Genomic DNA, 13,670 nt, shown 5'->3' with positions numbered 1-13,670 from the left:
TCTACTGCATTACCACACAATGAGCATTAAAATTACTAAAGCAAACATGATGTTTAGGCAAATTTATTATCATTTACTTGTCCTTTTAAAGACAATTGTTGTCTGTATATTTCTTTGTATGATTTATTTATAATTTATATAATATATTAACATTTATATTTGGGTCTCCATACCTGGCAGTCTCCTCATACAAAGAATAAAACATACAGTCCTTAAAGTATTACAGAGTTTAGTTTCTGCCTGCAGAAAACAAAAACGAGGTTAAACAAAAACAACTGAAGTAATCAGGACAGCGTCACCTCCAAAAGTTCCACGTTCATCTTGAAGAAAGTACACACACATTATACAGTAACAGGATGTGTTCTGGGCGCATACACCGGACAGACCGTTACTGAGATCCCTTCTAGATATATTTTATGATTTATAACAATTCCTTGCAATAAATATTGTAATACTTAATCATTTGTGTCTGATATGCTTTTTTTATACACAAATATAACCTTAAAATTACATCAACCCTTCCCCTAACAAAACAAAACAACAATATAAGAATACTGCTGGACACAGAATGTCTTTTATGCACTGCAGGTTTCATATTTTCATATCACACTTGTGGAAGTTGCATAATAGATCATGATTTGGAAAACAAATACTGTTCATATGTGTTGTGGAGGATTTTATTCATCACTAGTCAGTTCAAGCAGTGGAGAAAACATGTACAAGAGTCAAAAATGTCTTATACTGAAAGGTTTTTTAAAAAACTTGGCCAAGGAGAATCAAGGATTTATTAATACTGTTGTCATGACATGATGCAGCCTCGTTTCTGAAGAAGCTGTCCTCTCTTGTCTCGTCTGTATGCCCTCAGGACAGTGCCACAACTACTCATGTCTCTAAATGGTCAATAGTCTACCAACAAGGAAATATGTTTACCCTTCGTGTTCAGACTGGGTGTTATCTGACTCTGTAGAGGCTTTCACGCTATGTACCTACCTTTTGTGTTGAGGGAGTGAGACAGCTCTATCCTCTGACCTCGGTTACCATAGTAACACTGATTTAGATTTAACACTGTCCCTACAGTAACCTCAGGACATATGCTTGACCCCGTGTAACCCCCATGTGGCATGCTAGGATAGAAAATTGCCTCACAATATGCAGATTGAAAGTGGCCTTTCAGTTCTGCACATCAGGGCTGCAGCTAATGATCGTTTACATTATCAATCAATGCATTGATTATTTTGTATCATGTTAGAATTTGTACAACCAACAGTCTCAAACATATTATATAACCTACAGCAGCACATCACGGTCTTTAAGATTATGATATGTTTGTAGCATCACTGTCATTTGTCATTTTGATCTGACCGTGTATTTCTAATGATTCATCTTATCATGAGCTCAGAAAGACAGCCTGTTTTCAGGCATTTTACAGCTAATCCAAGACGGTTTTTAAATTGTTTATTTATATTAAAAAGAATGAGTTTGTTTGAATAAAGAAAGAAACACTTTATCCCTCAGTATATTCAAACAAATTCCAAATAACCAAATTATTTCACTGGACAATGAATATATATAAAAAAGTAATCTAGTAACTGACAAATGTAGTTTTGTAAAAAGTATAATATTTGCCTCTGAGATGTGGTGGACCAGAAGTACATAGTTGCATAAAACGGAAATACTAAAGTGAAGTACCTCTGGTTCAGTACATAGTCACATCCCATCATTGTTTGCATGTACTGTTTCATTTAAATAAAGTTTTTCTATGTCATAAAATGTAATACTGTGAATGTGCCGTGTCACTAAGACGATATAAAAAACTATTTATATACCATCTTATTCTTATTCTGAGCCGCACACATCATAAAACAGGCCACCTTCTCCGCGTCTCCAAAAAAGCCCTCAGACGTCAGCGCTGCGTGCGCGCTCACGACCTATATGCAAACCCGTTGCGTGCTCTCTGACGTCACCGCCCTCAGATCATCCGAAATCCCCGATAACGCGATGCGCGTTCCCGCTCGGCTCTGAATGGGGGCTCAGTCCAGCTTCTTGACAGCGAGTCCAGTAGTATAATTGTAGACGGCCACGGTCCCACTCGTCCAGTCCGGTCCGCTGTTTTTTCAGACACACCGGTAGTCAACGGCTCTGCTCCCTCCGGTACTCCACATTCATTCAGGTAGTCTGGTAGCGCACTGACAGTCCAACTAAGAAAAAACTGACTCTTCTCTTCTTAGCCCGGCAAGTTAGTGTTTCTGACGGGCGGAGCTGTCTCTGTCTGTCCAGGAATGAGAAATGATGGCCGGCTCTGCAGCAGAGGAGAAAACCTTCCGACGGTTCCTGGAGCTCTTTCTTCGGGAGATGAGAATGCCTCTGCAGGAGAGCGACCCGGTGCCGATGCGCCCCTTGTCGGACCTGGTGACTGAGGACGAGGTGGAAGGGGAATGCCTCGACCTGTGTCTCCAACACCTCTACAAATAGTTAAGTGTCCACTTTTATGTCATGGCATGCTTGTTTATTTCTGTGTGTTTAACCTCAGTGAAATGAACTCCAGCTTAACGTGGAGGTGAGCTGGGCTGCGACCCCTACCTGGGTCCACACACACACACACACACACACACACACACACACACACACATACAGATAAAGCCGGAATCCCTCAAAGGATGCCCGCTACCTGCTTGATGCCAGGCTGGGTGTGTCCAACATCAAGTTTATACAAGTGTCTTTAATGAAACCTTATGAGGACTTGAAGCTAAAGCAGAAGTTCAAAGCTGGCACTGCCTCCGAGGGGAGGGCAGTGTGTGTCGTGTTATATATATATATTTTTTTTTATTATATATCCGAATTTGCTTCTTTATTTCACGGCAGAAATGTGTGCGACAGTGCTGCTGGAGGTCCACAAAAGGTGAACCCCTGGATTTGCGTAACAGGACGACGTCATCATGGTGTAGGAGGGGGAGGAAGCCATCGCCATCACTGCTGAGCGCATCTTCGTGCCGGCTAAAAATAGCCTCACCGGTTATTACGTTATTAGCCTCAAACGTTAGACTGGTTTGTTACACTTTAAAAAAAAAAAAACCTCAGACACTGACGCAAATACGAAATTCTAGTTCATGGAAACAAACTGCGCTATGATATGAAGCGCATCAAGTGCTGTTTTCCCCCTCCCTCCCCTCACTAATCTCAGGGTATTCCCGCGGAAACATGTCCAGATGAGAGGATGCATCGTGCTTTTAGTTTGACAGGCACTGAAAGAATCAAGTGTTTTTTTTTATTATTATTATTTTATTTTTTTATTGGACAAACTTGATGGTGAAAAATGAGTATGGGCTGAGAGAGCTCTGCCCTGAGCTCTGCTGGTCTGGCCTGGTTTTGAATCCAAAATAGGTGCAGAAACTGTGCTGGGAAGAACAGGGTTGGAAGGACTCATCTAGGGCACTGAGTGGCAAGGGGACTGCTGCTTGCATGTATGTATGTCGCAAATAAATGACTCTCACCGGCCAGACCCTGCAGGCACATTATGTACATCTCAAATGGAAGGTGAGGGTGCACTCCAGCAGCGATGGAGAGCATATGTTGGTGGCAGGATGGATCACATGGAGCCAGTAGTCCTGTCAGGTGTTTTTTTCACTGGAGAGCAGTGAACACACATTCAGACCTGTTGGATAAGATTTATACATTCATATTGTCTTTGTCACAATGTCCACGCTTGATTCAACGCTCAACATATTGCGCAGCTTACTCTCCCCTCCCCCTCCAAGTCTATGCTGACAGCACGCACGCACGCACGCACGTCTGTTTAGTGTTGATGGATGAATCAGGATAGATTTGGTACATTTATTGATTTGTTGTAAATTTATATCTTTGTTTAAATATATTTTTTAGCACCTGACAACTTTCAAATAGCACACCTGAGTCTAAGACTCATGGGAGCTGTAGTTGTTGCATTTTAAATGAGGAGGTGCTCACATTTTATCTGTGTCATGGATGTATTATAGAACAGGACAGCAGACCTGAAGATCCAGTGCTCACCAATAGTTTGCACCAGCATTTACTTCCTGGCTATGTTTCTCACTGAATATGCGCAGTCGTGCTGACTTTATATTGTGAGGATGTCACAGGTTTTTAAATTTGTTTTATCAGCTCGAGGAAAGATTTAGAAATATAAAACATCCATAAATTCATATTAGACTAAGTCATAGTTTGCACTCGGAGGTGTCCTGTCAACAGTTTTACAGATGTGTTTTTCGTAATCGTGCTCTGTGGATAAAATTTTTTTTGGGTCGAAGGGGAATTTTTTGCTGCAATATAGCAAGCGAGGACTGGGCAAAACTGGCGATGTGTGTGAGTGGCGATGCCATATCTAGGTCTTATTATACAGCCATGTACAACCAAACCCTCAGGAAGACCACTGGGATTTGAATTTTGACTATACAACATAGCTGCCAAACTGTGCAGTGAGACTAATGGCTTTTGTCACGTGATGTACAGGTGCTTTCGCTGTGAATGAAGGGACTTTTTAAACATTAAAAACCTCCATAAAATGACTCGTTTCACTATCTTGATCCATTGATCCAATAACATTTGGGGAGTCTAGAATGAATCCCCATTCAGATGATTGGAGAGCAAAACCAGAAGCTAGGGAGTGTCGTTTAGCTCAGTTGGTAGAGCATCCGCCCATGCACAAAGGCTCAGTTCTCGCTGTGCCGAATCGAACCTGTGGCTCTTTCCTGCATCTCTCTCTCCCCACATTTCCTATCACTCTTCAAGCTGCCTCTGCCAAATAAAGCTCAAAAAGGCCAAAAAAATATCTTTAAATGCCAAATCTTTCAGCCTGGAAATCAAACTTTTTTGGCTTCATGCTCCACTGAGGTTCTTCCATCTTCCAAGAGTATTATTTAGCTTAAAGGAGTAGTTCAGTATTTTGGATATCCTAATGAATACATTACTTAGTGTGTGGTGAGAAGATCAATATCAATGAAGAATGTTTATACGTTCAGTAAGGAGTATGAAGCCAGGATGTGGTTAGTTTCTCTTAAAAACAGGAAACCGCTAGTCTGGCTCATCTACCAGACATTATATGTTGTTTATTAGTACACAAAGAGAATGAACACTTGAGATATGATGATATGATATGATGACAATATGATGATAGTACCATGAGATGACATAGATATTTTCTACCATATTGGACAGGTCTGTCAGGTATTTTAATAACGGCAAAAATCAACATCAACAACTTGTTTCTCCGTATTCACTAAATGCTGTGATATGAAAATACTCACCGTGACAAAAGATTTCAACCATTTTGCCTCCCTGCACTGTGCACATAAATTATAGAGCTGAACAATATGATCTTAGCGAAATTACCAGCAGTAGAATGTAAGTACTCAATCATCGTACTACTCAAACTTTGAGGTACCCGTTTTTCACTTTTCAATATCTGCTACTGTATATGTAGATCAGGAAGATTTTACACGCAAAACAAGTGATCCATTTATAAAATATGTTAAAGATTATGTACATAAAGCTGTTAAAATGAGTTCACTTCAACCAGCTACTACAATTGAAGGTTGTGAACATGTCAATGCATCAACAATAATGATGCTACACTAATAATAATAATAATATAGATCATATAACAACACGAAAAAGGAAATCTAGCAGAGTAAATACTTTCTATGCAGGACTTTTACTTGTAATGGGGTAAATCTTAGATAGTGGCTTTAACACTTACTTAAAGGATCTGAAAACAACTCTCTGGGCTCTATGACAACTACAAGACTTTTAAAGTAGAACAAAGCTGAAAGAAGGCAAAAACGTGATTACATGATGACTGGGCATTGTAATTTTTCAGTGGATCGCTCTCCAAAGAACAACAGTTAGATCGGTGTGTGATTCCTAATGTCAGTTTTTGGCTGAAAGCCGGAGTTTGAAATGGAGTCCATCCAATCTGGCTTTGTGAAACAGTTATTAGCCAAAATAACTTAAGCTCATCGCCTAACTTGCTTTGTAAAATATCCCTCTGTTTCTGCTTTCTGGCCAAAGTAGAATCTTATACAGTATATTTGGCTTGCTGGAGTCTATGAATCACTCTCCGGCCCCTTTCCATCAAGCAGTTTATCTTAAGAGACTCTACCAGGAGCTAGCTTTTCCATCTGCTCACAAGGTCAAGAGGGGCACTCATTTCTGGCTGTTTTCTGCACACAGCTGATAGAGTTTTTGTGCCGGGTAATTGTAATATGATGCTACAGGACAGGTCAGAGTTTCACCAAAATCACAAGGAATCATCTTCTGAGGAACATGAATATCTCACACTGTCCCAGAAACCCAGATAAAGTCATCAGTCATTTCAGCAAATGGCCAAAAAGGACACAGTCGTATTAATTATGACTCTTGTCCATTGGGAGCAAAAGAGGAAGTAGTAGGACATTATTACAGAGCCTGCAGAGGGTTAGATGTGTGGAGAGGTCAGGGTGAATAGGTGGGTCAAAACACAGAAGCCAGCGTCTCCAGCCAGCAATCAACGTTGGTTTCTGTTAAGAATGGCTGCAATTGTTACTGAACCAAGCCGTTATTATTGTAAGCATGACGACAAAGCTCCAGAAACCATAACAAAGTAGTTATTTAACCCAATCTACAATGTTTCATTACCCCTAAAGCAGCTCCAATCAATATGTATTAAATAACAATGTATAAAATAGGGAATTAGCACCCTAATCTGCAGCTCCGCTCAGTTTTATAGAACTTTGTAGCGAGTTTCAGCTCATTGTGTAGCTGTCCAGCCCACAACTTTACTATTTTAGTTCACTGCTCTCATAGCATCATTGTCAACAACAGCGGACAGCTATTTTCAGGGAGAAAGCTCTAAAAACCCACTGCACACTACCTGCTCAGCACCAAACAGCAGACAGGCACAGTTAGTGACTAGCCAGTGAACATAATGGAGCATTTAGCAGCTGAAGAGCCAGATACTTCCCTCTGGAGTTGGTATAGATCAGAGCCAAAAGAGAGGAAATCTGGGACGTTAGATTCACCAGGTGGACAGACACAAATTAGAGTCCAAGTGAATGATAATGTTGCACCGAAACTGCTGGATCTGTAAATAAGCAACTTTTTGCCATGCCAAATTAAAGGCAATCAAACGCCAATGTGTTCACAACTTGCTTACGATAGAATAATCATTACTGCAGGTTTAACAAAGTAGATATTTGACCTCAAACCATGATGTTAAAGTAAATTTGTTTGTGACTAATCCAACTATACCAGAGAGAGATCAGAAAACTATTTTATTTTTTTAAATAGTCATGTCATCCTGTCGATAGTGGCGTCAGATAAAAAAACTGTATTTAAACTAAAAATGTATTTGTGTTTCAAAAGGGCATGGACCAATGAGTTATTTTCTCGTTTAATTTGGAGGACGTAATATTCACAGCTCATTTCATCTCAGTCTGGCCAGTTGGTGGAGATGTCTTACTCTGGATGTGTATATTGAACGGACCAACACACTGACTTCACAGTTAACATGGAAGAACCTGCAGGATTTGTTTCCATTACTTTAGCATCTGATCTCACGGATTTCATTGCTGACTGGTTCAAAGTGTTTTAGTAAAATGAGCTGCTGCGGTGTTTGTTGGTTGGAGTCCTGCAGACTCACTTTCCTGATACAAGAGTTACAGGAACACAGATCATGTATCAACTCTCATTCAGACCTGATACTCGATCTAATGTATCACTTATGCTCCCATTATCATTGCCCGCTGCCAGCTAAAGCTTTGTGCATTTGGCCTCACAGTCTCCAGTGAGAGTGAACATGCGACAACGTCTGTTCTGACATTTCTTTGCATCATATACATCAGTTGTCATAGTAACGACAACCCAGGCGTCCTTGCACAGAGTAATAATGGTGTTTTGTAGTCAGTGTGAATACAGAAGGCAGCAGGCTAGCCATGTTTCAGTCAGACTGGCAGTTTGATAACAGTGCTTTAGACAACACCAGAGCTGATGCTTTGGATTTTCTGTGTTATCTAGCTGCGTACTTCCGCTCAGTAGAGTTGGGACACATGGTAATAAATACTGTGAGATGATTTAAAGAGATATTGTCAAACTGTTTATATTGTTGTAACTATCCCTTTAATGTCTGTCTTATTAAGTTTGGGCAATGATGAAAATCAGTGAGAAGGACAGTCAATCAAAGTTGTTCTAACAAAGAAGTAGGTAGCTAGGTATCATTAGAAATGTTAGAAATGTTAGATGCCCATTCTTTTAATATATATATATATATATTTGCCTTTTATTAGGGAGATATGATGGGAAATGACAAGTTGTAAACCCCAGGCCACCAAGGCATCTAAATAGGGCAGATTTTGACTCAAATCAATGCTATTAGATATTTTGGCTGCTTTGGACCAAGCAGAAAAAGCCAATAACAACACTAATAATATATTGATAAACAGCAGAGTATGAGGTATAGTATTCACTTCCCTTTTACCTCTGATTTGGTCGCTACCAACTCCGGCATTTAGCTGCTAAACGCTCCATTATGTTCTGTTGCTAGTCACTTGTTGTGTCTGTCTGCAGCTGGAAACTACTTCACTCCAAATACCAATTTGTTATCAATATCTGGCAACAAAGACAACCTATGAAATACAAATACTCTTCTCAAATGTAAAGTGTTTGTGCCTCACAGCCTAAAGCTCACCCGGATCATTTTTACGTGAGGTAACATGAGGCATGGTATTACCGTAACGGTGAAAACTGATTCAGAAGCTTGCTGTGACAGAAATGGATATAAGTGAAAGCGGAAACGCAGATTTTATAATAACATAAACAAACCATCTGTATTACGTATGGGATGGAGTCCTTTGGCCGATACCTGATCCACTGAACAAGGTGAGTGTCGGATAGATGCATCCCTGCTGGAAATGTTGACGATGAGTACAGACGCAAAACAGTGGAGTAAGTAAAACCAAAACAATGAGCTGAAAGATAGAGCTGAGTGGAGCTGCGGACCTTACATGTTAAAATAAAAAAAAACAGGTTGGAACCAAAAGACTACTCCAAAAAAGTCCAAAAAAGAAACATGGCAGTGATGTTAGTAGTAGTAGGTAATATAAATAAAACGATGGGTCCTGCACATCAGATAAAGGAGTGTTAGTTGAATCAGTGTTGGAATGAAAACCTGCAGACACGTGGGCCTCAGAGGTTCATGGACGAGAACTTTCGCTGCACTTCTTGAAGCAGACTGAAGGTATGAGTGAGAGTGTGTGTGTGTGTGTGTGTGTGTGTGTGTGTGTGTGTGTGTGTGTGTGTGTGTGTTTGTGTGGTGGCCAGCATCCTACATGGCTGTCTACTGTAGCTTTGCCTTGAGTGTAATGATAGTTGGAGGCAGCAGCTCTGGTGATTCATCCCAACGTGTCATTAGTTTGTCTCTGGGTTGAACAGCTAATAATAGACTTCTGCAAGAAGAGAGATCCCCTCTGTGTGAGAGTGTGTGTTAATAGGGGGTGGGTGAAGCACTTGGTGTGCTAGAACGAGTTTGGGGATGTGGAGCTTATATGTGTGAGTGTGTATGTATGTGTGTGAAAATGACGCCAGTTAGGTTTTTAATCCGTTTTCCTCCAGGCAGCTGGGAGTCACATCTGAAAAGAAGAGGATGCAGTCTACTCCCCCTGAACACTGTGGTTTGGTGTGTGTGTGTGTGTAGGGTTTATGTCTAAGTATGACTTAAACCATTCTGCTGTGCGAGTAAAACAAGTATAGACATATAGATGAATCTTAAGTATGCAGGAGCAGACAAGCCGTCATTACTGCAGTGGTACCTTATTTGAAAGAAATCCAGTGGGTCAAATTCCATTTAAATAAATGTTCTATACAAAATCTACAAAACTTAAATTTACAATTATATTTTAACCATAGACACTATGAAGAAGGGACATTGTATCTGACGTCGCCCACTGGTTTCTGAAGAGTCATTTTGAAGCTCAGATTGTGGTGGTTTGTGGACCATTGGTGGACTTGAGGTGGGCTAAATGAAGCCTAGGTGCTCAAACAAGTCACGTGTAAGGGCACCTACCCGTCAGTCAAAGCAGCTACACTGTTATTGCGTAACTTTAAACCCTAATATGAGTTAAATGAGTTAAAAGAAAAAATCAGACTCAGTACAGTTGTCGTGAACAAGAAAATTAGCTATAGAGACCAAAACAGTTTTTTGTACCAGGCTGTGAATATGTTTATTTCTGCTGTGAAGTTGGACATTTTAACATAAGGGCTTAAGGGGATTGGCTCGTTCTGTAGCCAGCCTCAAGTGGCCATTAGAGGAACTGGAAACCAGCTTCGCTTTCAAGTCATTTCAGATTTTCTTAACACCTCTAAAAGGCCCAGAGGACAATTAGAAGTAATTGGCCTTTTTTAGCTGGCAAAGTCTTATGGGTTTTTATTGTTTAAGACTGAATTTCTTCCTGTCATGAGTCTTTAGAAGTAAAAAATTACCACAACAATGGTTTAGATTCTGTTGGATGTTACTAAGGAAAGAACTTTGGTTACTTTTTAATGGATCATATTGTTTTTTCAACAATACACCTTACCTTCAATTACATATATTACCCATGCCCTCTGTCCAGTCATGGAGTCCAGTACATGAAACACATCGTGCTGCTCTGTTGTCCTTTGCCTTCATTTTGTTTTTTGAGGCAAAAACACCTCCTGTGCCGTTCTCTGCATAATGATGCAGTGACAAAAGCGTAAAAGCATTTACATTATGCAAAACCCGAATTTCTCACAGAGGATATTGCGGCCTGGGATGATTCAGTCTGCAGGCAGCAGTGGGCACTTAGGGCTTGCAACCCAACCCAAACCCTGTGATAGCATCTAGGCTAACAATGAGCTGTGCAGCTTTTCATACACTTTTGTAATTGCTAAGCCAATAGAGGCCAGAAGAACCCTTGTGTTACTATTATAAGACCAGATCGCCTGCTGTAACTGTGACCTTGCCTCCTGTTAGGTAGTTTTCAGGTGACTTAAAGGTACCTTAAGGTGGATTTTTGACTGCTGGAGCAGCAATCTGTCATTGGACAAATGTAGCAATTAGCCAACAAACGCAGTGAAAAAGAAGACCGTTCGCAACAAACATGTATGTGAACAACACATGCTTTAAGAAAACGGTGAATATAAACATAACTTTTGTTTGTTTATTACTCCACAGGGCTCCTTTAAGTTCATTAAACACCAGGTGTCCCAGTGGTGTAGAGCGTTAAGCCGCCTGGTTTGACTCCAACCGGGGATCATTGCCAAGAAACCAATTGGCTTTTGGTGAGCCATTATGTTCCATTACATTAGTAATCAGTATCAGCCCTTAAAAGACTGATAACGTCGGGGTGTCGTTTAGCTCAGTTGGTAGAGCAGCAACCCCATGTACAAAGGTTTAGTCCTTGACGCAGCAGCCCAGGGTTTAAATCTGACCTGTGGCTCTTTCCTGCATGTCATTCCCCATCTCTCTCTCTCCCTCTCCCCACATTACTGTCACTCTTCAGCTGTCTCTATCCAAAATAAAGCCTGAAAAGGCCAAAAAAAAAGAGACTGATAACATCATTATTTATTCCATTAAGCTGAAATAAAAACAAATACAATAAATCTGAGGCATGATTTTGTTCATCCAGAATAAAGAAAATTCACAGTAGCCTGACACCACTGACGGTTTGTACTGACTGCTGATGAATAGATGATGACTTGAAGAAGACTAAGAGGGGGAGTTAAATGACCCTTGACACACGCACACACACACGCACTGAGCTCTGATAAATAGTAATTGAAGGGAGAGCCTTTCTAGACCTCATTAAACAGAAATGTCTCCCGCAGCTGTAAAGAACTAGGGGGTAGATCCGGCTTCCTTCGGCACACATGACACATTCAAGTATGTACACACACACTCACACAGACACAATTAGACGAGTAGGTGGTGTGAGAGGAGCTGCTGGTGACGGATTTATTAAAGGATAAACGACAGGCTGTGAAATTGCGACATCATCAGTGACCATGTTGTTGTACTGATGGAGCTGGGGTAGACGTGTAGAGTGCAGCATGTACATGACGACAAATCTCATCTCAGCAGAAAATCACCTCTTACAGGTAGATTTGTTCTTGTACCCCACGTTTTAATGGATCAATGTGGATCTTTTCCACCATTGGAAACAGCTGCTGTACTCATTCTTCTGTCACCATGTTACTGTATGCATGCGGTGTCCAGGTGTCAAGGTGTTAGCAGCATTCGACCACAAAAAGAGCTGATTTTTGTGATTTTTAATCGGACATTAAGTCTAGTCAGTATAGCCGTGTATATCCCGCACAACTTGCCACACAGTATTTTACGAAGATGATCAACCATGTTAATGTTCAGTGACTGCTGAAACAGTATTACACCTGTCCTTTAATTCAAGGTCAAACCTGCTTTGTTTGGAACAAGCAAACCCCTCAAGAGCTTTATTAATGAGGACTTCCCTCAGGTCATCCAGCAGAAGTAGGATGCTGCACAGGAGAGAGGAAATACTGCCAATATGGGAGCGTGTAGCAGCGTTAATGTCCACCTGCCCACACACTCCTACACTCCAGGGGCTGTATTCACACGTAGCTGGTGCATTTTCACATTGAGTGACCGTTTCATTTGTAGTATCACAGAGCAATCTGTACAGAATAAAGACAGTTTAATCAGTTAATGAGCGATTAATACATTTGGAGCACTTAGACAGCATTAGATCTGGTGACAGAAACAATCTGATTAATGATGAAATACATAATAATGGATGGAAATTATGTGATTTATTTCTCTGTGGGACATATGGTGCTTTTTGAATTGTGTGTGTGTTCTATAGTGATTTTAATTCTCCCATTGTCCTTCTGCCCCATAATCACAGCCCAAAATACTGTACTGTTTTTTTTAGCACACTCGTTGTAGTTGTTGATTTTGTTGTGCTATAATTAAGGTTATGTATAGCTGACAGCTCGTGTAATGAAAGAAAACACATCCAGTCCTACATTTTTGGTTTTATGAGGAGCAGTCCGGGGAGTGTGTTGTCTCTTATGAAGCATTTCTTGTAATTTGGAGCCGGCTAACGTGCCTTAGTTACAGAGGAAAATCACTCACATCCTCCTGGAATATTAATCTTGCCCCACTTGTGGACTACTTTGTCATTATTTATGTTTCTGTTGTGGCCACAAATGATCCTGTGTGGGAGAACAAATTAGTGAAGTTATTCACAAATCATCTTGTCCCTCAGGAGCAGTTGTTAATGTGAAGACTGCTCAAGGTGTAAGGAGGGTGACTTTTAGAAAGTTTTGTAAGGAGGAGAAAATGGCAATGCAATGGAGAATCCTGAATAAAGCTCAAATGATACTTTCTGCATGCATAGCCGCAAGGGCACACTAATACTAATTTTGTCTGTGGAAGCCCTACTTGAACCCCAAGTGCATTAATATATTTTTAAGGAGGAAAAGACGTGATCTGAATAGACCCGCCGATCCAAATGGTCGACCTGAGCTAACACTATTAAAGGGAGAAGGCTAAAAAAATCTGCCTTCAATGAAAAAGGAGCCACTGTATAATAATAACGTACCAAGAACAAATGTAAGGTCATAGAAACTAATCTGAAAACTAATTTGTTCATGAACTTAATGACGTGGAC

At 40.5% G+C, this 13,670-nt stretch overlaps 1 protein-coding gene across 1 annotated transcript in view; it reads left to right on the top strand.

Annotated features, from left to right (window-relative positions):
• Positions 1 to 1,806: 1,806 nt before the first annotated feature.
• ppm1e (protein phosphatase, Mg2+/Mn2+ dependent, 1E) overlaps positions 1,807 to 13,670 on the top strand; it is a 39,654-nt gene continuing 27,790 nt past the window's right edge. Inside the window, exons 1-2 of the mRNA XM_010730853.3 lie at positions 1,807 to 2,170; positions 2,278 to 2,471. Coding sequence (XP_010729155.3) covers positions 2,287 to 2,471 — 185 coding nt within the window. The 5' untranslated portion in view covers positions 1,807 to 2,170; positions 2,278 to 2,286. The remainder of the gene's footprint in view (positions 2,171 to 2,277; positions 2,472 to 13,670) is intronic.

This window comes from Larimichthys crocea, chromosome XXII (assembly GCF_000972845.2).
Source record: "Larimichthys crocea isolate SSNF chromosome XXII, L_crocea_2.0, whole genome shotgun sequence".
Taxonomy (NCBI): domain Eukaryota; kingdom Metazoa; phylum Chordata; class Actinopteri; family Sciaenidae; genus Larimichthys; species Larimichthys crocea.
The sequence above is the reverse complement of the archived record's forward strand: the minus strand, read 5'-3'. Positions and strand labels throughout refer to the sequence as shown.